This window comes from Aplidium turbinatum, chromosome 3, assembly GCF_918807975.1.
Source record: "Aplidium turbinatum chromosome 3, kaAplTurb1.1, whole genome shotgun sequence".
In the NCBI taxonomy this organism is placed as follows: Eukaryota; Metazoa; Chordata; class Ascidiacea; order Aplousobranchia; family Polyclinidae; genus Aplidium; species Aplidium turbinatum.
Genome location: NC_137474.1, coordinates 30,976,210 through 31,000,991, shown reverse-complemented (window position 1 = coordinate 31,000,991; position 24,782 = coordinate 30,976,210). Strand labels below are relative to the sequence as shown.

General features: G+C 41.0%; 1 protein-coding gene across 4 annotated transcripts in view; it reads left to right on the top strand.

Annotated features, from left to right (window-relative positions):
• The window catches only part of LOC145765986 (uncharacterized), a 33,540-nt gene extending 16,733 nt beyond the window's left edge, over positions 1-16,807 (top strand). For 2 of the 4 annotated variants that reach the window (XM_082577636.1, XM_082577637.1), the window contains 31 exons: positions 23-110; positions 752-894; positions 996-1,019; positions 1,188-1,312; positions 2,504-2,689; positions 2,941-3,117; positions 3,356-3,464; positions 4,691-4,807; positions 5,031-5,139; positions 5,373-5,454; positions 5,775-5,961; positions 6,246-6,452; positions 7,214-7,339; positions 7,562-7,702; positions 7,960-8,070; positions 8,153-8,309; positions 8,880-8,971; positions 9,391-9,544; positions 9,780-10,202; positions 10,496-10,556; positions 11,564-11,675; positions 11,826-11,921; positions 12,235-12,360; positions 12,552-12,643; positions 12,808-12,971; positions 13,577-14,113; positions 14,758-14,831; positions 14,974-15,075; positions 15,656-15,819; positions 16,143-16,508; positions 16,659-16,807. In XM_082577636.1, the coding sequence (XP_082433762.1) occupies positions 23-110; positions 752-894; positions 996-1,019; positions 1,188-1,312; positions 2,504-2,689; positions 2,941-3,117; positions 3,356-3,464; positions 4,691-4,807; positions 5,031-5,139; positions 5,373-5,454; positions 5,775-5,961; positions 6,246-6,452; positions 7,214-7,339; positions 7,562-7,702; positions 7,960-8,070; positions 8,153-8,309; positions 8,880-8,971; positions 9,391-9,544; positions 9,780-10,202; positions 10,496-10,556; positions 11,564-11,675; positions 11,826-11,921; positions 12,235-12,360; positions 12,552-12,643; positions 12,808-12,971; positions 13,577-14,113; positions 14,758-14,831; positions 14,974-15,075; positions 15,656-15,819; positions 16,143-16,508; position 16,659 (4,653 nt within the window). In that variant the 3' untranslated portion in view covers positions 16,660-16,807. The remainder of the gene's footprint in view (positions 1-22; positions 111-751; positions 895-995; positions 1,020-1,187; positions 1,313-2,503; positions 2,690-2,940; positions 3,118-3,355; positions 3,465-4,690; positions 4,808-5,030; positions 5,140-5,372; positions 5,455-5,774; positions 5,962-6,245; positions 6,453-7,213; positions 7,340-7,561; positions 7,703-7,959; positions 8,071-8,152; positions 8,310-8,879; positions 8,972-9,390; positions 9,545-9,779; positions 10,203-10,495; positions 10,557-11,563; positions 11,676-11,825; positions 11,922-12,234; positions 12,361-12,551; positions 12,644-12,807; positions 12,972-13,576; positions 14,114-14,757; positions 14,832-14,973; positions 15,076-15,655; positions 15,820-16,142; positions 16,509-16,658) is intronic. The other 2 variants (XM_082577639.1, XM_082577638.1) reach the window with 2 other exon arrangements.
• The last annotated feature ends 7,975 nt before the right edge of the window (positions 16,808-24,782 follow it).

Sequence of the window (24,782 nt, the reverse complement as noted above, 5' to 3'; positions counted from 1 at the left end):
ATCTTTGTTGTACTTTTTGCAGGAGGCGAAGATCAAAGCTGCAAAAGATGTCGAAGAGAAGGTGGAAGATGAGGAAGCCGCTGAAGAGCAACCGACTACTAAACTACAAGGTTCTTGTACTAGTAGTCCAGTTTTAATCCGGTGATGTCCCTGTTAGCGAGGGTAGCCGGATTCACCTCCAAGTGCCGCAATTGCCTTCACACCCTGCCTCCACATCGATCTGTTTAACGCGTCCTCTCTTGTCAAGCCCACCTTGCTACTTTCCTCCTCAACTTGCCGTTTTCTTGCGTCATCCTTGTTTTCTACGACCCCCCACTGGCAACTCCAGCGCTCTTCTCAAAACATGCCCATACCACCTCACTCCATTCGCCTTTGCCAACTTATCAACATTCTTGTGATCTTCTATAACAATCGAACATTATTGTCTTACCACGGTTATCGGGTTTGGCCTAAAATTCGGACAGAAAACGACTAATTGGCCTAATTTTATAGACAGAGGCTGTAAGAAGGCGGTTTGTAGTATGTAGTAAATTACATATAGTAAATATAGCCTCTGCCTATAAAATTAGGCCAATTTGTCGTTTTCTGTCCGAATTTCCACCTTGCAACCGTGTTTCTTGAACCAGCTTTAAGTTTTGTGTACGTAGATAGCAGCTAGACTTAGTGGCGACCTTACAGTATATGCACTCACTGAATATACTGCTGACGTACGTAAACCATTGTACAGTTTTAATTACAAGTCTGTGTACAGGTACAAGCTACGACTTCTCAGATATGACTTCTGATGACATTGACGTTGTGAGATGCCTCATGTCGGTCATGGATGAAGCTTGCCGCAAGCAGGACCCCGTCATTGAAGACACCAGGCGTTGCATCAAGGATATGGTAGATGAGGTCGGTTCGTTTTCTTTGTTCTATTGACTTTATGAACTCATAGTTGTAGTTTGCGTGGAAAATGCTACTGCTGATTAATCAACACCTTCCTATGTTTTCAGGTATGCTCGTCGCCTCTTTTGCAGGTAAGCTTCTTTAAGTTTGACTCGTTAAGAGATGACAAAACTTTGCAAATTATTAAAAAAATTGTGACATGTACCTTTGAGCTTGTTTTCTTAAAACTCCCAAATAGTTAGTAAATAAAACAGTTGATCCTTCACCGAAAAGTTATCAAAGTTTTCCATGTTCCCCAGACACCTGATGATGCGGTCAAAGATTGCATTAATGCTGTGTTGGACGAAGTGTGTCCTGACGATCCCCGGAGCAACTCCGACGAGCCGATGCAGTTTCCTGACGTGCCGGACCAGCCTCAGAATAAGTGAGTTTGCACAAAATGTGCTTTCATTTATCCACAACATGGATGCACAATTGCACATTCAATCATCCTCAAGGTCGCGTCTGTTGTCGCGAATTGTGAATCCTAACCGTCTGGATTATTGTTAGTAATGAGTACCGGTTAAAGGTTTCTTTAAATGCGGCTTATCAAAATAGTGTTTGGTCTTATGTGACAAACTTAGTATTTTTCTTCTATACTACCTGGCAAATTTCACGTAGACTGTCATAACTAGGGCAACCAATTTTTTGACCTAAAAACTTGAAATTTTGACTTTATAATTTACAAATTTTGACCAATAGCTTTCTGCGTTTGCAACCCAAATGCGAAATACAAAGCATTAGAAATGAAACCGTTAGGTAAGGATATCATCTTTTTTTAATGAAATAAAAGAAAATTGTGGAAGACTCAACGACACCACAGCTAACGAACAGGTAATGAAAAAAGTAACCCGAAAAACTGCAAAAGATAAATGTGGAGTGTCTTTAAAAATCCCGAACTTACTGAGAGGGTTCTGCAGTATTATACTTCAACATCAAGTAATGTTTCACATTATTGCCTTTGAAGTTCCTGTCTTCTGTCATTCAGCTTTAGGTGTTGAGGTAAACCCAGAAGCGTAATCAAGCAGTGTATTACGAACTTCAGAAGAATTTGATTGTTCAACCTTAGGCATAATATAGGCTAGCTTAAGACAAATTTGAGAACATCAGGATCAGGAAGCTAAAACAATACTATATGTATAATGGTTTGTGCTTTCACCTAACCAAGAACAAAAACCACGTTAGCTGCCTTCCACGCCTAGCCTACTTAACATTCAATCGTCAGTAATGGACGAAACAAGATTATTACCTCAGAAATTGTAACAAATGAATTATTACGTCAGAATAGCAACAGAAATTGTAACAAAAAATCAGTATCTGTGTAGCTTTAATAAAATATCAATAGATAGAAGAAAAACTACGTAAGAAAATGTAATAACTTTGAAACCTGTCTTCGTGTCAGCCTAAAATTTAGTTTATGGACGTTTTATAAACTTTGAACAAGGCAGAAAAATTTTGAGTTTATTAACTGTTAGTTGCCCTAGCCATAACCTTTTGTAAGATCCTGAGGTACAAGAGATGACAGCTTGCGTTGGCCAGCACAGTAGTTTCGCAGCTAAACTCGTCATGTTTTCAGGTTGTTGCGTTGCTACACTATTGCTCGTCACGTGACCGAGCAGACCCGTGCCATGAGGAGGCAAACTAAGATGCTCGAATCCACCCAAGATAAGTCCGATGATGAAAAAGATTCTGGCTCCGATGCGGATCGTCGTCGTGGTGACGATAGAAGAGGACGCCACGGAAGAAAACGGCGCCGGGGCAGGTCTGTGACATGTTCATGAAGAATGTTTTTGAGCTCATTAAGAGTAGGAGAGTTTTCTGTTGAATCCTTTTGGATGATGTAAAGTAGAATTTGCCTATAGTGAGACTTTAAGCGACCATGTCACTATACCTGGAGTCGCTATAGTCGATATTCTACTGTAGTTCAAAAACGGACTTTGTAATAGGTGCCATCATAGTGATGTGTCAATGTAATCGAATTCACTGTATTCAAAATCTTTGAACATTTTCCAGACGGCGGCGGAGGCACGGTAGAAGCTACAGCAGATCGTCGTCGTCATCGACTGGAAGCGAAAAGCGATCAACGTTGGTCGACTTGACATCGGAGCAGCAACAGAGTTTGCAGCAAGCCCAACAAATGCTCATCTTGCAGCAACAGCAGCTCCAAGCGGCTGGTATACTTCCGAAAAGGTGGCGACCATTATTAATTTTTCTTTGCTGAATTCCTTCGTAAACTTGTCATGTTTCATCAAGAATTATTAATTTCATCTGTAATTTGCCATTTTTGCCATAGATTTCAAGGTTGAACGTCTGCTTACCAGGTTGTCAGCGTTACATGATAAATAATCCATCTTATAATAGCTACTTAGTTCTTCTTGTGCAAGCCAGTTCCATGTAAAATCTTCATAACTTTGTTTTCCTTCTCCAGTCTGGCTCTCCCGAAGCTCCCATTCGGCATCCCTAGTTTGATTCCTACTTCCACTGCCGGCTCCGTTCCAGAACCTGAGGTGTTGTCCAACCGATGGGATAAAGACATGGTGGGTCTTGTGTGTGGCTTGCTTATATTATTCGATTATTAAAGTTCAAAATAAGAATATTGTGAACAAAATTAAAACTAACTCCGTCGTGTTTCTATTTTTGAAGTAACAAAAAGAGTTGTGCAGTATTTTCGTCTAGTCCGAGTTGTACTCAGATGAAGCCCAAAATAGCAATCTATGTTTAATTGTTTAACTATCATGACGAGGAGGAAATGTACAATTGTACATACAATAGATATCATATTTTTAGTATTCGCTGTATACTGATTAGGGTTGTAAAAATACATTTTGTGTAAAATACAAGAAAAATACGTCGACGGAAAAATACATGTATTTTTCTTATTAAGCTAAAACTTATTAAAAGCTCGCGTCATGCTCCGGCAACAGCGTAATGGCAGGGAGCATCCGCTCGCTACGCGAAGTTCTTGGGCCTTGTAGGTCAGTGGTTCCCAAACTCATTGTCGCGACCCAAACGAGGATTGCGAGGAGGCTTCTGAGGGTCGCGGAATAGTAGGCCTACATAACAACGTATACAAATGAGGACTTTTACACAATCCAACCATCCCAACTGCGGATTTTAGAGCCTTGTATATTCTTTTTTATCAACGTTTAGTGATTGTACTTAATACCTTACTTGCAATTGGCCTTATAGTCTTCTACAGATATTATATATTGTGATGTCACAGGCGATCTAGGTCACAATTAGGTCATTGTTCTATTGCGGACATGTGTAACCGCCCACCACGTTGTTCTGAGTGGCCCGCGTGGTAGGCTACTCAGCATAATGTTAGTTCACTTAAAGCAAGTTTAAGGTTTAGGGGTTTATGTAGAGCTGAAGCTTTGTGATGTAAGAATGCTGCCTTGCAATTTCGCAATGCGAGGTTAGCACTTAGAAGCTGTATGGAGTTGTACAGTACCTACAAAACTGTACAGTATGTAGCTAGAGATTTGTTGGTGCTAATTGCTAAATAGGTGCTGTTGGATTTGATTTCAGCTTAAGTCTCGTAGGCTACTCGCAAGTAGACATAATTTTCACTGTAAGTAAAAGCATCATCACGGTAAGTAGACAAAATTTTCGGTTTATTTAGTTATAAAATACGAAAAATACAGAAAAAATACGAAAAATACATGTATTTTACGCACAACCAAAAATACAATATTTTTACAACCCTAATACTGATGAATTAACTTCATGATTCATTTTTTCAACTTTTTTTTTGTTTCAGGATAACCTCCTTAAGACAAAGAGCAAGGATGACTTGACGAGGAAGTTGATGCAAAGAATGAAGGAAAAGAAACAGCTGGTGGAAGGTGATCTTTCACCCGTTTCCGGCAAATACAAGGTTCGTCATTTGTAAGATAATCGTGGTGTACTGTTTAACTGTTACCATTAGTACCATTACCACTGGTAGCTACCGATCCAGCCTACAGGTCAATGCAGGTTAGCAACGTGTAAAGTTGAAGTACTTCACACGAATAAATATAACCTTGTAACTTTAAATCAACGATGACTTTGAACAACTGTTACAAGCTAGCCATCATAACAGTAACTCGTTGTCTTTGCAGTCTGACGGAATACCAACAGAGAAAATCTTCTCTGGCTTCGGCAATTTGAAAAGTCGAAAAATCGCTATTTCCTCCATAGATAAAAGCAAAGTGTTTGGTAAAGATTTGGGTAAGAACCAACAATCATATTATTTATAACAAAACCTGATAAGTCTCTATTTCAGACGTCGTTAGCGTTAAAACGACGCAAACACCAACTTTTGCTGTCTAAGATCTTCTACCTTTTTGGAGATCTTACGAGGTAGTCAAAGTTCCTTTACATCAAAGTTGTCGGTTGCAATCAAAGCTTGCAACTTGTGGCGTCCACCTTTATCCGCTAAAAGTAACCAATCTCCTTTGCAGAAGACATGGTCGGGTACAAGAAAAGCGACATAGTTGCTGCACAATCAAGCATAGAGAATGAAACCAGCAAAGACAACGAGCGGTAAGCCCCTGCTCAATGACTAGCTCTAAACTTTTGTTGTAGCCTATTCTTTCAGACACAACATTGTCAATTTTTTGCAAGTCAATGCCTTTCAAGTTATGTAACATTTGTGCATTGAATGTCGGTTGGTGGATGACGTCATTTTTAACCAAAGCAGTAATTTTGACCAGGATCCAACGTCGTGATTGGTAACTTTCTCCATTCGTCTGCTGTTACATGGCTTTCCAAGTTGACCGTAACACCACAGAAGGGCATTTGCCTGCAACAGCGCCACACTATCTTCACTCACTCTGCAATTATGTTGATAATGTATTTTTCAGCTCCCGGGAACAGGAGCAACGTGAGAAGTTGGCGATGTGGAGTGATGAGCAACGGAGCTTGAAAGAGGAGGTCAAACGCCAGATGAGGGAAGAGATCGAGAAAGCAGAGCGAGCAAAGAAGGAGATGCTAAAAGAGCAAATGCTGGAGCAGGAGAAACAAAAGGAGATCGTGAGGATCAGAGAAGAGGTGATGACCAGCAATATACTTGCTCCATGTGGAGTGATCAAAAATGATGTAAAAAGTGTTTTTTTATTTCTTTTTATACCATTTATGTTAAGTATTTTTAAGTGACAGTGACACATCGCTTTAGTACATATTACTTTTTTGTCAATACTTTTTCGTTCCAACCCTAATGCATTCTCTATTGCTTTATCTTACTCAATGTTGTGATTTATTTTTTCAAATTGTTTTCTTACAATTAGAGAGGATGCGTCTTTTCAACTTCTTGCATGTGACCATCTTTGTTTCAGGTTCGAGAGCAAATAAAGAAGGAGATTCGCGACGAAATCGAGAAGCAGCGGAAGCAAGTCTTGGAGGATCCGGAGCTGAAGAGTCAGTTGATGGAGCTGGAGGCTCTACGTCAGAGCAAGATTCCGAAGAGCGAAAGCGCGGCATCCAAAGCTGGCGTCAAACCATTGGAAGAGAGCTTTGTGATGCAACAGGACAAGCACAAACAGGTGAAATATTTTGCCATGTGGAATGCGAGATCTAGAACTTCCTGGTAGGATTCCATGTCTTGGAAAAAGTTTCCGTTTGTTAGTTTCCTTTGGCTTTGTCAGTCATGAACTTCAAAGATGGCTTCAAAAATTGCGATAACGCTGCAATATATAAACTGGTATAAAGCAATGTAGTATGAAACTCCAGTGTAGCTGGATAAAACAAATAAGGTACAACATCGTAATCGCGTTCATCATCGCCTGCTTTGTTGAAGACATACCGGGAATTTGAATCAGATCATTTGAACGTCGATACGCTTAATTAAAAAGAACAGCACAAGCTACATGTGGTGTTCACTATTCATGGTTCTGCTAATATAAAGTAGAAGCTTGTACATTTTGCACTTCACTGAAAATGAAATGTTTGTAGTTTTGATGCGCTAGTGGACTGTTTAGATTTGTTCAACATTTTAAGCATTTTGTTCTTTTTATTTAAATTCACTCGAAATCACTGCAACCACAGATAAAGACTGCAATTTCTAGATAAATATGTGATACTCGAAAGAGTTGAAAAAATAGATTTTTTATGATAAAAGCTAAAATTTAATTCAATAGCTTTAATTCAATAACATGTCGGATTGTCATCTGAAACACCTTGTGATAGTTTAGCTTGTTTTACACCAGAAGAGCATATCATTGAATACTGAAAAGCTTGGATGTTCATTAGGACAATTATCGTTTCTAGTACTAGTCGCAACGTTCATCTAATGATGCCGTTTTAGGAAATGAATTCCTGGTTGGAGGAGCAATGTGGAAAACGTGCTTCAGACATGGGTGTGGACGAGATGAGGAGAATGCAGATGGTCTACATGGAGCAACTGCAACATTGGAGTCAGCAGCAACAGAAGGTGCTTTCCATGTTTATATTCCTTCTGGAAATACCTTATTGCCGGTGCTTTATAAATAACGTTTCTGCTCGCATGACTGAAACTGTAATGTTCTCTCTCGTTGACGTAATTGTAAAAGTATATGAGCTGCCGTTGTTTCATTGCTCTAACTACATGCTCTAACTTTATTTTGGATGAAGCCGAGAGAAAAGAATTCTGAATGTTGATTTTTCCTGTTTTCAGGCTTACATGCAGTGGTACTGGCACCAGCAACAACACTACCAGCAACACAACCAGCAAGCAGGTTTTAATCAGCAGGCTGGCTTCTACAACCAGCAGCAGCAACCACGTTCGCACGCCGGAGACTACACGTCACGTGATCAGGTGCGTTCATTTCAGGTCCAAATAAAAGTTTCACAATGACAAAGCCAAAACAATCTTCTTCAACAGATTGATCATGTTTGATCAGCTGCGATCTCCCATATGAACTCTCCCCATTTGTTCCGTTTTTTGTAGTCCTTCCGGCAAGCTTTTCATTTATGTAATTTCCTTGATATTGTCAAGCCAAAACAAACAGTAGAATTTTTTCCAGCACAGTTTTCAATGCTTGAAACAGTTGAACTTTATTCTCCTTTCCTCAGGGACCAAGATTTTCTTCCATGGGAAGCAATATGAACCAGGGACCACCACCTGAGCGGGATCCGACTTTTACCCACGCTCCAACTAAAGGGCCCCAGTCCAATGAAATGGAGGTCAGCATACACTGCAGATCATCGTCTGACCAACACTGGTGTTTTACTTTTTCAACTGTTAACCTTATTTTAAATTATTCAGGGAACTACTCACACTATGCCCCCAAGAGGGGTCATGAGCGCCCATGCAGACGATCGACGTATGCCCCACCCCAACAATATGCAGAATCGTCCCCCATTCCCTCCTTTGGGGCAATTCAACAACAGAAGGAACATGCCTGACTTCCGGCCTCGACTTGGTGCTTTGATTTTGTTGTTTTGCGGTTCCACGCTCATAATGTGCAAGAAAGTGGCTAGATGTTGTATGACCGAAAATACTTGCAGTTTATTTTATTTTGCAACGTGACAAATATCATGGTTCAACTCCCGGTTTAAGTTGGTTGTTGAAAACACCGCTCACCTCTACCTAGGATGTTATAAATTGGGTGGGCATAATTGCTGAAGGAAAGGCGGCCGAGAGGAAAGAACTGGCTACTCTACTCTTATTAGTACCGAAGGCTTAGTACAATGAAAACCTTATCTTATATCCGGCACTTGAATCAAGTATGGGACCACCTTTACCTTTAATATGTAGCTGCTGAGTTTCAAGTGTTTGCTGCTCAACAAACTACTCTCTCCACCGAAACTTGCAAATTTTTCGCCCAGACAAAACTATATCAGCTAGGTGATTTCAGTAGAACAGTGCCATCGGAAAAGTATGGAGTTTTGTTGGTCATGGCATGTAGTTTGTGAATAATCCGATGCCACAAATTTTACATTTCTTTCAAAAACTGGTTTGGTTTTAAACAAGTATCTGATCTCTTCCTCAGATGGAATGGCTCCTCAGCAACATCTCCATCAACAACCTCGTGGTCCGCATCCTCCAATGCATCACCAGCAACGGTTCAATGCTCCTCACATGGTAAGTGTTCGCACGCAGCTGGCTTGTGCTACAAACATATCCCTACCAGAAGTAACTCCTGTCACGTCGCTACACCTTGCTATTTCTGGGGACTGAAATGACTAAACCTTTTCTTGTTTGCTTGTATTATCGAATTTGGCTATGCGGAATATTGTTATTCATGTTTTAGCAATCATTTTATGCTGCTGAAATAAGCGAAAAGTTTTCATCCAGTACTTTATTTACTTTAAACACAGCCCAGACAGCAAATTGGTCGTTTTTAACATTGATTCGACGTCTACTGACGTTGAATCAATGTAAAAACGACTGATTTGCTGTCCTGGAGTTTGGTATGTTACCCGTGGTAACTGATGGCTGATTAATATAAGCTTAGGTGTGGAATTATGTTATCAAATTAGGTGACTAGTCAATTATTATAGCAGCAGCAGCGTCGTCCGGATATGCCGCCCAGGCCTGAAATGATGGGGAACCGAAGACCTTTCCCAGATAGACAGGACGGTAATCAGCCACCTGTCCACCAATACCCCCCTGCAGACTTTGATGGCCAGCAGAACGAAGTCCGACCAAACCAAGGTCAGTTTCACGCTAGAAGTTTGTGCTTCGCTGATGAAGTATAACGGCAGATCGTATTAAACGTGATTGAAATGTCTCTAACTTGAACCAAGCTTGAAACATTTATAACTGAAAGAAATGTTTTTTAAATTTGCGCTTAGGGTACACGAAGGTTTGTGAAAGATTGCTCCATCAAACTGATGAACATCAAACGAAATATTAGCTATCTAAATGTTGCGATTATTTTGTCCTTCAGGAATGCCTGGAGGCCCTGATGCAAACAGGTTTGGCCGTCAATATGATACCCAAGGCCACCCGATGCCTGATGGGGTACGCCCACCGTTTGATAACCACGGACGTCCTTCTTTGGACCAGCAAGGACGCCCGATGTCTGTTAATCAGCTTGGTCCTCCTGGCCCAATGAACCAACGTGGACCACCAATGCAAATGGACCAACATGGTCAACCTATGCAACAACAACAACAACAGCAACAACAACAACAGCAGCAGCAGCAACAAGGGGGGCAACAGAATCAATACCCCCAACCCCAGATGGGGCACCCACCAGTTAGTCAGCATGGGTTTCCCCAACCCGGCCAACCGCTCTTGAGCCACCCCCCTGCAAACCAGCAGGGACAGTCGCTGAATCGTGGACCGGGAGATAACGCCATACCTATGGGTGAGTCGTCCAACAATGACTTTTTTCCCTCGATCAATGAGAGCTAAAAGCAGCTTTGGTACAAATCCACTGTTGAATCACTGAAGGAATGTGATGTTTTCTTTGGGTGCTCGTACTGCAGAGGCGTTCATTACGTCCATGTTCATCAATATTTGTGTGATCGTTTTTCTGGCTTGCTTCATTTACGTTGTTCTTAACGAGTAACAGTTGCTTCACACAACGCAATGTCGACGTTCTGCAGGCTGCTTAAGAAAACTACCAAACAATATTTACGTTTCTTTATTGAATTTCAGGGAGTGAGCAACCACTACCACCTGGTGTTGACGCGGCTGCTTTGGTCCAACCCATCACAAAGTAAGTGTAATGTTATTAATAATATGCAATTCTCTAAAAGTCTTCTAGCGAAAATAGAAGTCTTGTTTTGCAAGTTTCACTTCTGATAGACACTCTTTTGGATGATGCTTTAGGGTTTTTGATCATTAATTTGCTGCTCGAAAATTGTAACAACTGAACGCTTTTATAGAATATGTTTCTCGGCAGCCGATTGTAGTAAAAATTGACAGCGATTGACACCGTGTTTCGCCCATAAGGCTGGCTCGTCAGTCATCATCCGTTCAGTCGATTTCGAATCTCGGTCACTCTAGATCTTCCTCCACAGCTCTCGATTTCTCCCAACCTCCTTCAGCTCTTCCATACCGTCCTGTTGTCATTCGTCGCTGTGTCAAGCTATTTGGTTTTGGGATGACGCTTTTTTCTTCCGCTGATTAAACTAAGCATGATATCAGTTTTCACTGATGTGGGCAAAATACGAAAGTTTTTGTTTGACTATTCTAGCTTCTAGGGATTTTTGTTGTTGTCAGTATCGCACCACTAATTCTGCCACAGACTATCGACCACGGCCTTTACCAGTCAATTTAAGTCTTTTTCTTGTGGATAAAAAGAGTCAACAAAACCAGCAAGCGCCAGGGGAGGACATTGTGAATAAGGGAGCATTCTTCCTGGCTATCAGCAAAAGGCTGAATGAGTACTCACTAGTACAGCGAGCAATTGCGATTCGCTAATCATATCGGTGTAGCTTCTACGCTAGCCTTTTAGACCATTTAGGTGTGGCTTCCATGCTGTATTCGTGAGTACTCAACTCATACTACTCAACCTTGTACTGATAGCGAGGAAGAACGCTCTCTTCACACCTTCAGAGAAGTTTTGTTTGTTATGAAATGTTCTTTCACCTCATCAACCGTCCCTTGAACCTTCATTCTTCGTTCAAGCGACTTGGATTGGGTCATGGGGTGTTTACTTATTTTATAAGAGCTATTATACTAAGACATTTTTTGTTTTTTACTCCACTTTTTCACTTTCAGTATTCAACCTCCACCTGGAGTGAAAGATTTGGCTCCTCCCGGAGAGGAAAACCAGCCAGATGTTGATCCTGATAAGGGAAAAGAAGCCTCAGTAGAAGAGACGACAACCAAGGTATGGCTTCAACAATTCATTACCGATCAGTCTATTATAGACATGTCTACAAATCGTCCACCTTACTTTATTACGACAGTAGTTAAATCTGCTGGAACCTTTCTTGATCTTGTGTCACAAGTTTGACTCCACTTTTCTTAACTTTCACAGTCGAGCAAGAAAAAGAAGAAGAAACATCGCAAGCACAAGAAGAGAAGAGATCACTCCAGCTCTAGCGAGGACGATGCACAGCGCGTTGCTATAATGGTGCGTGGTTGGCTTGATCGGGACAGATGATGCTAAGCCAAGGAATAACAATTGATATTAATGTAACAATGTATCTGTTTCCACGCTCGCGTGTGATGTCACAGTATGAACGCTTTGTTACATCATATGCGCAATTGCGCATGATTACTAACCAAAAAGTAACACTCTAACGCAGATGAAGGTTCCAATTTTAATTTGTAGCAGAAACAAAAATTTGTCATTGGAATCATCTTCCCCATGTCTAAAAACATGGCCACTGCTGGAATTGGGTGCATTATTGTCAGCGCTTAATCATGCTGTTATGACGTAACAGGAGCAGCTCCGTGCTCTCCAAGCTGTGGAGGATAAAGAGGAGGGAGAAGTGGAAGATGGGGAAGTTCAATCGGATGACGGAAAGAAGCCATCTGCCATTGCTGCAGCTGCCGCATTACTGAAGCAGGTAGGTAGTATTTCTTCACTCCATAACTTGTCGAATGGGCTTAGGTCCTTGTATTAGATCATTCATTGGACGGTCACAGCGTGCCATTGCAATGGAATGGGTAGTGCCTTTTTGTTTCTGTGGCATCATTCAATTTCATTTCATTGGCATCATTCATTCAATGAAGCAACTTGCTTGTTCAAACTTCTCAGTTAGAATCGAGGAAGAAGAAGAAGCACAAAAAGAAGAAGAGACGTCGTAGGGAGAGCTCCAGTGAGGAAGCGGAGGTCGATACCCGACCGGAGTGAGTAGGATGTTCAATTTGCGATTTTTGCAATTGGGAAATTTACCATCTTCGGCCACTTTGGACTGTGTATTACTTGTTCAAGTTGACTGAAAGGTTTTGGTTGTCACCGTTTAGCCCCCTGAGTGTCACCTTCCATCGTTCATCCAGTTCTCCATTTCCAGGCATCTTCCAGTTTCTCAACCTCCGGAAGAACATCACCCACATAATGCCATTCCTCCTCCTCCTTTCTTCAATGAAGTTATGCCAAGGGATGGACAATCTGATGGGGGTCTTCACCTTGGCATGCAACCAGGAGGCCCACCTCGTCCGCCACATGATAATCAAGGTGACACATCAACATTTTATTGACTGGATTGTTTAGTTGGCATGGATGCCACTTCGTGGTAGAGAATACTTATTCCAGCCTTGCACTGACAACTAGAAAAAAACTCACATGTTTCTCGGCAGCCGATTTGTAGCAAGAATAAACAGTGCTCAGCCTTGTGCTGATAGCCGGGAAGAACGCCCCTTTCTTCACAAAAACTCACATGTTAGTCAAATTTACAGTCAGAACACTGTTCTTGTGCAAGAATTATGAAAGACTTCACTTCAACATTGGTTCTAGCTAATCCGGTATAAACAGCAGCCGATCATGTATTAGTTTTCCTGTTATCCTCCCAAACCAAAATGGGTTGACTGGTTTCGACTGGTGAATCACTTAGCAAGAAGATGGCATCAAGACGCTACTCTTTGCTATTTAATTAACGTACTCAATATTGTTTTTAATCAGTTTCTAAGCCTTTTTGGTCTTTGCAACATTCCACTTAAAAACTAGAACGTAAAAAAATTAAGTGGTTTGCAACTTTAGCAGTAGGCTGTTTTGTCATTGATTTGAAGTCGCTCACACAGTGTGTAGAAAATGAGATGCAAACTAATTGCCTCATGTTACAGGACTGCCACCAGATGGTGGGATGCGGCCACCTGACCACATGCATCAACCTCTCGATCATGCCATGCCACCAACAGACGGTCAACATCCGTTCCCTCCTTCCTCTAGAGAGTATAGCAATTCATCGTATGCCCCACCACACATACAACAGCCTCCTGAAAGATACAACATTCGACCTACTCCCCAGGAAGCAGGAGAACCCCATGCAGGAGGTCCTCCAGGACATAATGAACGTGGTGAAGGTTTTACACACTTTATTGGACCTGGTGGCGACCATACTTTTGGCCAGAATCAACCTCCAGCTGCGAAACCTCGCCCGGACTCTCCTTTGCTTGTTGGCATCCCAGAAGACCCTCGGGAGATGGAGATGTGGGCACAACAGATGGAGAACAAATACACCGATGAGAAATCTCGTCCTCTCTTAAAGCCTCCAATGGAGTTTAGTGGCAGGAAAGTTGAGAAGATTCCATCCCTTATGGACAAATACATCCCTGAGCCCGAGCCAAGACGCATCTCTTCTCTGGGAGCATCAAGAAGAGGTTACTTCAATTGCTCTGTTTGTTTTTTTATATTTGTGTTCTATTTTAGCAGCTTTACGCTTTGCTAAATGTTCCTGTTCTATCATTGTTAGAGTTAATTTCTTGCTCAAAAAACATTCCTACTGTTGTCATTATTTTTTTTTTGTAACTCTTCCAATGCACCCATGTGCCTGAAGTAAATAGCTTACTGTTATTGATCCGTCTACCTTTGCTCCATCTAACGGTGGTGTCGTTGTTTAAGTCGTTGATGTACACGTTTTTTTTATTGTTTGTCAAGTTTTTCCATGATATTGTGGAGATCTTCTTCGCCACTCCAGGGGTCGAGGGGCTTTGTCTTTTACCACCCTCCTGCAGTGCCTACTCGGTCTAGATGTTTGGGCAAGGTGTTGAGCAGTCACTAAATTGATTCGTCATCCAGTTCACGCAGACCACTCACACCATTTGGCGGATGGTAGATGGCGCAGTTACAGATGATGTCGTCTGCGTTTTGGACAACAAATGGAAAGATTATAAATAATAAATAAAAACCGCGTAAACTTAATCGCATTGAAACTATTTTCCACAGTCCTCAGCATTTACTGAGAAGTTTATGATCAAGATAATCATTGACTAGTTTATACATTAAACTTATTCCTCCTCCTCAGATTTCCCTCATGGAGGAAGGCAACATCCTGATGATGATAGGATGTTCAATCAGTCCGGCCGTAAACGGAGAGAGGTATGTTATTTCATGTAGAATCTTCACGCAAAAATATCAAAACGCTTTGCTGAGATCAACACACCCGTTACTAGGCTCAAACTTCGCATGCTTGTTCGCAAGAAACCTTTTGATCATTGTGATTTTTTGCTTTTTTCTCTAGAGGGGAGGAAGAGGCAGCAGACCTGGGAAGAGAAGACGTCGTGGAGGAGCATTGCCTCCCAGGACATACCATGACTGGGACCAGCCTGCGGATGACGGCATTGTAAGAAGATTGTTATGTCATTGTCATTAGATTTTTTTCGTTTAACCTTTAATGATTTTGCAATTGGTTGAGTTTCGCTTCTAGCAGCATGATCTTTGCTTTAGCAAACTCGCAGCACCAGGCTATTGACTTAGCAGATAAGGCCGAATCTTGATTGATTAAATCTTTGTCCTCTGTCTGGGAAAGCTTCATTGGGAGCTTAATCCTGGCAGTTTCGCATACTTATAGAATAGAGGCTATGAACCACTGACACAGGCCGGTCACCCAGATTTACAGAGTGAAGTTTCCGATTGTTGAAGTCTTGTTGCCGAGGAATTATTCCATCCATTAGGTGCCGCTGAATGGAGAGCAGTCCTTATCGTGCGTTTGTCAAGCGCACGCCCTGAGAGCCAAACCAGCGCCGCTTGATCTTGAAGCTTCTTCGTTCACGAAGTAACGTGCTAACCAACTGAGCTATCGGGTGGACATTAAACGAAGTCTTTAAAAGTGCAGTAAAGCATTGCATTGTTTGTATCTTGAAATACGAAATAGACGAACTGAAATGAAGAATTTCGATTAGCGCTTTTTTTATGTCGCGCAGATCTACTACTACAGCGGTAGTGAGCACAGCTCGGGGTGGGGCTCAGACAAGGATTTCGACGACCTACTTGCCAAGAAGCAACGTGAATCAATTCCGCCAAGAAACGAGACTGAGAAGCCGGCCAATTTCTCCAACATTCAACCGATCCACGTCACCAATACCAGGTGCAGTATTGTATCACTTGGCAAACCAAGAGAAAGCAATGTCTTGTTTGTAATGCTTTAACGGGAGTTAAGCCAAATCGATTTGAAGATTTGCCACCCAACCTCCAAGCGAGGTCTTGCCTGGCAAGCGGAAGTAGCGCCCTCCAGCTCTAACGTTGTAGCTTTAGTTAATGCTCCATTACTAAACATTCTTGTGACAAAAGATGATTTGTAACGGAAATATACAAGTTGTGCTTTTCACCAGAACAATAGTTGCATTGTTTTTACATGAACCGTAATTCATGCTAAACAGTGCAAGGTTTAACGTGGTGTCTTCTGTTCAGGCGTCCATCTCCGGCTCGAAGAGACCCATATCAAAGCTGGGAGCGTCCTCCACATATGACTGAGCCTCAAGGCATCCCGGTCATCGGTGGGTCAAAGCCCCAACCGCAGCCTATTCCTTCGCTCGCCAACAGAGGCGGACCTCCTCCATCGCGAAATGAATATGACCATATGGGGCGCCCCATGACGAGGGAAGAAGAATTCAAGATGGGGCATGACTACATGGGCTCTGGAGGCCAACAGAGGATGTTGCCAAATGCTCCCGCATGGGACCATCCTCCAGGCGCTCCAGCTAACAGAGAGATGATGCACATGCCTGGAAGAGGAGAGATGATGCGAGACAGAATGGAACCACGAAGACCTTATTGGTGAGTTTTTCTTTAATGTTGCACCTTGCTGATATGAACAGTTTTGTTAACAAGAACTCGTTCCCGATCTATACACTTATACAAGTTATTATTAAACAAATTTCACATAATGCTTTAAAGTTCCTTAAATTTTATCTTCTTCTTTTTCAGATTTAACCGGAAGGGCAAGATCGTGTTGCTTCAATTGAATTGAACTGGATAGTGGAGAATCTGTTGCTGCCATTGTGTTAATTATTCCCTAATTTTGACATGTAGTTCTAGGTTTTGATTCTTGATAGACACTAACCTTCAGTGACTGAGTTTTGTTGTTTGATTTGTACAGCGAGAGATTGACAAAATGTTGGCAATGACGTGATAGAAGGCAGTGTAGACTGCCAATCCAACAGGGACGTTGACTCTGAGATGTTGAGGACAGCTTTGGTGTTTTGGAAAGGGCTATAATACTTATCACTAACGTACAATCAACTCATGTTTATGGATTTACAGACACAACGTAGGCATTACTCTGAGCAGTTACTGTTTTGTATATCAACTGTTATGATCAAGTATATCCCAAACGATCCTGATTTGATGCAAGGTGATATCATGCTTTGCACTGCCGTTGGGAATGGATTTACGCCAATCAAGAGCAAGAAGAATTACGAGCGACTAAACCTTTGAAGAAACAAAATCGAAAAGCTGCATTTAGAAAGAAGTTTGGTCTTGCCGAAAGTTGAGTATTGTTTTGTCTCCGAGTCTGCTCAAATATCATGATATTTTCTTGGTATCTTACTTTGCCCTCCTTGTTGCTCTAAAATGTTAATACATCTGACGTATTAGGATGGGTCTATTACGTAACAGATTCAACAGCCAATCACAAGGGATCATGATATTTGATCAGTCCCTTACAGCGCCAATACAATCCGTTGGACGTTGTTCCGTTGTGATCATCAGCTTCCAAGTTAAACTTGTTTCACAACTGTATTGATTCGTCGTTTACGGTAGACCATTATCGCCGATGTGAAATAAAAGTGTGGACTCAAGTTTATATTCAGTGTCGGCCATTTGTCTATTGGGCTTGCAGGCGGAAAGCAAAATAGTAACAGGAAGTAATAGATGTTGATTCCTTGTGCCGTCAGTGAAATTATATTAAGATATCTAAAGGTTTATTGGTGCAAGCAGTGTTCATTTTGCTGGCTTGCGTGGCAAATACTTCAGCCACAAAAAATTCTATCGGAAATGTGCGTCGTTATTTACTGCAGGTTGTGAGCGATTCGAAAAAGGAATTGTTGATTGTTTGTTGAAAATACTCTTCACAGGATAGGTAACAAGAGTGATTGCAGCCCCTCGTAATAAAAATTAAAAGAACGAAATGTTTGCAGTGGAAACGGTAGGTGCTCAAGTAAAATCCTGTGGTTTAATAAGGTTCATCGTTAGCAAATGGTGAAAAAGTATTCCTCGGGTAAAGGTGCGCTGTAGTAAAAGCATGCAATATAGCCCTTGTAGAGGGTTTCTGAACGAATTGAATTATTTGTCAAACCTACCGACAGACTGCTGCACTTCGGACTGAGTAATCTTTGAGAACTTTAATCCTAGCAGTTCCGTATAGGCCTATATCAGGGATTCATAGAACTACTACGGTACTTCTATGAATCCGTGGATCACATGTAGAGGTCTTGAACCTGACCTGGTCACCGAGATTGACAGTTGGCCTAATATTTCCGAAGTTTTGCTGTCTGTAAAGTTTTTCATCTACGTGCCACTGAATGCGTTGTTTAAGCGCATGCCCCGAGAGTGGAACCAGCGCTGCTTGATCTTCGTGAACAAAGTTGGGCGCTCAACCAACTAAGCTATCAGGAAATTTGTTCCCGTGTCCTGAAAATTAAAATAAAACCAGCAATATTAGGGTGTTTCATTTTTTCACCATTTTTGAAATTCAAAATGCCTGGGGTCCCATCTGGTGGTATTTGGGGAAAAAAGTTTACACCCCAATTTTTTTTCAATTATGACGTCATATTGAGGTGGTCCACGAGGTTTGAAATTTTTGGGCCTCAAAATCTCGAAATTTGGCCGTATCTCCGGAACCGCTTATCATAGATCGACAAAATTAGTATCAAAATGCGCAGAAGGGTCGGTTTCCTATACCTGATGTAGAGAATATTAAGGTCTATGTGGTTCAGAAAAAAAGTTATTTAAAAAAATCTGATTTTTGGTATATTTTCTCTTGATGAACAAAGATCAGGTGATCAAGATAAAGTTTTTCTGTATTTTTCCACTCTTGGAAGCTGTTATTGCGTAATAATAGTTGGTGTTAATGTTTCAGTACTGGGCTTGTCTAGTCTTGCTATCTGGTTAAGCAAAGCCCCATCTTGCATTGCTCCGGGACCCTTCTTGGCGCCGTCCACAAAAGAAATGACATGGGAAAGATACATTTCGTTTATGTGGAACATGCATTAAAGGGTATGAATATCATGACCAACTTCATCATTAAGATAATTGACCAGTCGAGTATTCTCCGGACTTTTTTTTCCTGTGTTGAGAGCAGTCGTATCAGCCATGACTGAATATACTTGGGATAGGTGAACTCTGCAAACCTCCTGGATGATGGTGCCAAAAATCAGTTCTGCAGTGACCGACACACTTTTGGGAAAAGATTTAACAAGAAGCACACTTCCGTGCTTCATGCCATTATCATCAACAAGTTGACCCAAGAAAACGTATCGATCTATTTTATCGACAACGCGCCCATCATAACATAACTGCATGGCAGAAGCTGAGTTGAAAAGGTTCTCACTTTCCATCAGAAATTTTTCTCGCGTTTTTTGTCGTTGGCGGTATGCTGTCGAAGGTGATGCAGCATTGCAGCTACTTGATCTTTTCCAAGAACCGACCTCATAAGATCTGACTGCTGGCGTACCGAAGTCATCCTACGATCAGCAAGTACACAACTTCTATCATTTATTGAAAAAGAATGTACTTTCTTGTACACTTTTCCCCAAACAGTTGGTTTCAGAGGCTCGTATTCCTTATCATCTTCCCAATTCATTTCCCCATCAGAGTCGCTTTCGCTACTGTGTAGAAGACATCTAACTACTTCATTTCTTTTTCTCTGTTTCAAACATACCAGTGCCGATGCTTTGGCAGATTGTATGCCAGAAGTGCTAGGTTTCTCTGTTTGCTGAGCATTGGAAGACCAGCTTTGTTCCATATGCCAACTACATCTTTCAGCAGTTCATCTTTCAAATCTTGGAAATGGGGTATTTTCTTCAAAAACTTAGGATTAGTTTCGGCTACTTTCTTCCTCAAGTTAAAATAGTGACTGACTATATCTGAATTAAGGAGAAGCACATTTCTCTCCAATTCCTTGAAGTTTTGCATCGACATACTGATACCTGACCTTAATGCCATAATGACACTTAATCTAAAGCAGGTGAGCAGCATACCTCTTTCTCAACGGTTACATTAATATTATAATAGTAATACCTTCAAATTACCATTTCATCTCTCGCAAAACAAACAAGGACTATTATTACGCAATAGCAACTTCCAAGAATGGAAAAATACAGAAAAATTTCTTATCTTGATCACCTGATCTTTGTTCATCAGGAGAAAATTGACCGAAAATCAGATTTTTTGAAATAACTTTTTTTCTGAACCACATAGACCTTAATATCCTCTACATCTGGTATAGGAAACCGACCCTTCTGCGCATTTTGATACTAATTTTGTCGATCTATGATGTGTGGTTCCGGAGATACGGCCAAATTTCGAGATTTTGAGGCCCAAAAATTTCAAACCTCGTGGACCACCTCAATATGACGTCATAATTGAAAAAAAATTGGGGTGTAAACTTTTTTCCCCAAATACCACCAGATGGGACCCCAGGCATTTTGAATTTCAAAAATGGTGAAAAAATGAAACACCCTAAGCAATATGGTCCATGCCTGCGCAATTTTCTCGTTCGTTCAAGTACATTTGGCTAGAGCGCTCTCCAACCTTTTTTGTCAACGCGAAACTCCTGATTTACTTTCGTATTTGTCTCGGGAAGTGGGAACCCCAACAAAGAAAAATTTAGGTTTAGAAAGTAATGACGTTTTTGTCAATAGCATTACAATAAACAAGTGACGCAACAGCTATCAATGTTTTTTTTCAGCTATTGACTGCATTCACCCTCTTAAACTAACTGGCCTACTTGGAGTACGGTACGGTACCGTATAAATGTAGCACAGTGATTTAAAAAATTTAGAGTGACGCATCAACAGTATTGACAAGGGGTAGGCTACTTTAAGGCCCTGGAATTTGAAGACACTGCTGTGTATTCTTCGGATAAATAGTTAAATAGCTTTGTGCGTTTTTCTTCAAAGTGTCTCAATTTGAGGCCCAAAGATTTCGTTTCCCTCAACGGCCCTACGAATCAATATATGCTACTGAAGCAAGAAAAACGAGGAACCCTTAAAAGAGTAAACTCACCAAACCTTACTCACGAAATCTTACCATTGACTTAGTGCACAGCGTGTCTCTTAAAAACTTGGAAAAAATGTGATATTTCGAAGATGATGGCTACATTTTCAGTCAACCAGGCTATATCAAGAATCAGTAGCGTAGCCAGGAATTTTGAAAGGGGGGGGGGTTGACCACCCAGCGGCGGGGGGCCTCCCCCAAAAAATTTTGAAAAATTACTTTGAATTTGGTGCATTCTGAGAGCATTTTCAACAAAAATGTGGGTACGAATATTCCTGTAAAGTGGTGCTGTCTGGTAGCATAGCAAAAGGATAAGATCATGTTTTCTTCGGCATTTTTTGAAATAAAGCTAAGTCTCTGTGTTTTCTTGTTGCTAATTCCTGGCTGAGATGTTTGAATGTTTGGTATTGGCAAAACTCGCTCTTTTAATGCAGTTTTGTTTAAAACTAGGCAAATTTTTATTAGACTGAAAGCATCATTCTCAATATCGTGACGTCACACGCGTGCCAAAGGAGGGGTTGTAACCCCCAAAACCCCCCCTTGGCTACGCCACTGTCAAGAATTACTGTATATTAACATTTTCTAGTGTAGAGGTATGAGCAGGCGTGGATGTATGGGGGGCCCCCCCCGAAATTTTGTGAGAAATTGTTGAATGGTTTGATATGCTTCTAAACAGCTGATATTAGTCCCACAGCGGACTTACAACCCCTCCTTTGGCACGCGTGTGACGTCACGATATTGAGAATGATGCTTTCAGTCTCTATGTCTGTAAAACAAAGTTTGCCTAATTTTAAGCAAAAATGCATTAAAAGAGCGAGTTTTGCCAATACCAAACATTCAAACATCTCAGCCAGGAATTAGCAACAAGAAAACATAGAGACTTAGCTTTATTACCGAAAAAATGCCAAAGAAAACATGATCTTTTAGATCTTATTCTTTTGATATGCCACCGGACAGCACCATTTTACAGGAATATTTATACCCATATTTTTGTTGAAAATGCTCTCAGAATGCACCAAATTCAAAGTAATTTTTCAAAATTTTCTGGGGAAGGCCCCCCAAACCCCCCGCCGCTGGGTGTCGCTTTTGGCAAACACGCCGTCGGGCTTCGCCCGCCGGCCGTCAAAACCCCCCAAATTCCTGGCTACGTCACTGATTGTTCATATCTGTTTTATCGTTTTCTTACTGTTTAATTCATTTTAAAACTTTCTGCCCCCCCCCCCCCAAAAAAAAAAACTCCTACATCCGCGCCTGGGTATGAGATAAAGTAGGCTGAGCCTTTAGCTTTTATGATCTGGCGAGGAAGGTGAAAAAACCCAGGGATATCTAAAGAAGGGGATACGAAGGCTTTTATTACGTCTGACAATAGAAGGGCTTCTGTCTAACGTAAAATGACAATTGGCATCGATTGTAGTTTAATAAATCGTGTTATGATAATCTGCATTGCGCTATTAGCATCAGACCTGGATATTCACTGCATGCTCAATGCTCATGGTTACTTGTTAATTCAAACCAAGGTCAGAATTTCACTGTTACCTGTTACGTGAAAATCGTGAAAGCGCTGCAGCCGAGAGTTTATGGCCATTATGTCATAAAATCACTTAGAAAGTAGTAAGGGGTAATTGCAACTTTTCCATCAAACTTTAAATCTACTGGGCGTGTCGTGTGTCCAAAGTGTTTTTCATTCGAACTGGCTATTCTCTCCTTTTTAATTTTGTTTGGCCACGCCAACAAAACCCAGTCTCAGACCAAACCTAATAAGCTTATACGGTACTTAAAAACGTTTTGTTGAGGTGTCGCGACCGTGCCACATTTTCAACTGATTGTCCTGCTTTGGTATCATGCACGTTATAACGTCCGTGTTTTGTCGCTTCTACCTATTTCTAGACCTCTGCTATGTTTGTCATATATTGTTTTTTCGTTGTGATGGTCAGAAATAAAAACAAACTGAACTGTTTTCTTCTGACGAAAATTCCCTTTAGTGATTACCACAACATATAATTTTACATTGTTTGAGTACCACAAATGCAAATATATTTTGTGTATATGAATTCAAATTTAAAGAGGTTAGTCTCGGAGCACTCGCAACAGTGAAACCCACGCGTTTCTGGCCAAGGTTTCATCAAAACTAGTGCAAGATTGACGCAGAGTTATTCCTGGTTGCAGTAAATAGCTGTGGCCTCTACAACTTGGCGACATTTTAGCTATAGTGACGTTGAACTCAACGCTCTTGTGTGTTCTACCAGTAGTTTTTTTTGTAATTTGTTGCTTTCAGTTTCCAAAGTTTGGACTGTCGCTGTAAACTTAATCAGCTTTTTATATATTTATACCTTCACAATTCTATTGAATATGTCACGCCCTTCAAGTCGCTCAGGTTCAAAGACCTTTCAAGATGACCTGGCCGGTTTTGATTTCACCTTTCCTTCTGCTGAGTCCACTAGTTTAGGCTGCCCAAAGAGGAAGCAGGTTCTTGAGAGTGGGCACCCAGTCCCATTCAATCCAGATGGTGAAGATTTACCGGTAGACTCTGTTGTTTTCACGAACTCGTTGCTTCTGGCGATGAGTGTCCGATCTGTGATCCCACACCATACAGTGGCTTACCTATAGCATGCCACGAGTCAGAGTGTGTCCTGAAGGTTATAAGATGCAAATGCCAATCAAGTGAATCAACGAAGAATCAATGTGGTACAAAGAGATGTAAGAAGCATGGCCTCAGTTGTGTAACAGCATGCAGTAGTTGTCATGGTGAAGGATGTGAAAATAAAGAGGTAAACAGTTCTTCAGTTTAATGTTTTCTAATTTCTTGGACAATCAAGCTTTTAGTCAAGCAAGATGAAAACAAGTATAAAACGCCATAATTCATTAGCCTACAACAGGAGCAAGTCGTGTGACCATCATTTTAGTTGGTTTGGTTTTGAATTTTTATCCTCGGACTGACAAAGCCTTGATAGGTTATTCCTGGTACTTGTAGAGGCTCTTGAGTTTTGACGCAGGGCCGGTTACCGAGATTGGCAGAGTGAAGTTTTCCGATTGTTGAAGTGTTGTTGCCGAGAAATTATTCCATTCACTAGGTGCCACTGAATGGAGAGCAGTCCTGAAATGCGTTGCTCAAACGCACACCCCGAGCCTATGGAGTGACTTTAACTATTTATATGTCAAGTGACATGCAGTCAGATCGATATTTCATATCTTAAGATCAATGTTATTAATTTCACATACTCGAAGTTTACGAATCAAGTGATGATGATGGACGGAATATCTTTGATTTATTCTAATATAAAATATGGAAATGCCAGTACGGACATTGATTAGCCTACAAAACTAAAAAAAAATATGAACTGAAATTTGATCCTTTACTATTTAGGTCGCTGTTTTTTTTTTTGTAGTGTCCCAAACACAGACCAATGGAGTCTGTGGTCCCAAAATGTAAAATCTTGAATTTCACATCTTTTGACATAATTTCTACAATTTTGCTATGTAGGCTACCACCGGTCAACATTTTGCAGTGTGGTGTATTTCAATGTTAAAAATATGTCAATATTGGTTTGGGAGTAATTCAGGATAAAATATTCCAAAAATTATAGATTCAGCAACTTTTGAATTTCTACACTACTTACAATTGGTTTTAATTTTCCACTTTTATGGAGACTTGTTGTTTATATATTGAGTTTTCCAAATTTTGTTTGAGGAGTAACTTCGGCTGGAAAATTGTACACTTTTTCGTAAGCTCTGGTTTAACCATAGAGTAGTTCATTGCTTGTCACTCCTCACAAAAATCCACCAGGCTAAAGCCTATATGGTGGATTCTGCCTTAGCCTATAGTCCGAATTTAAT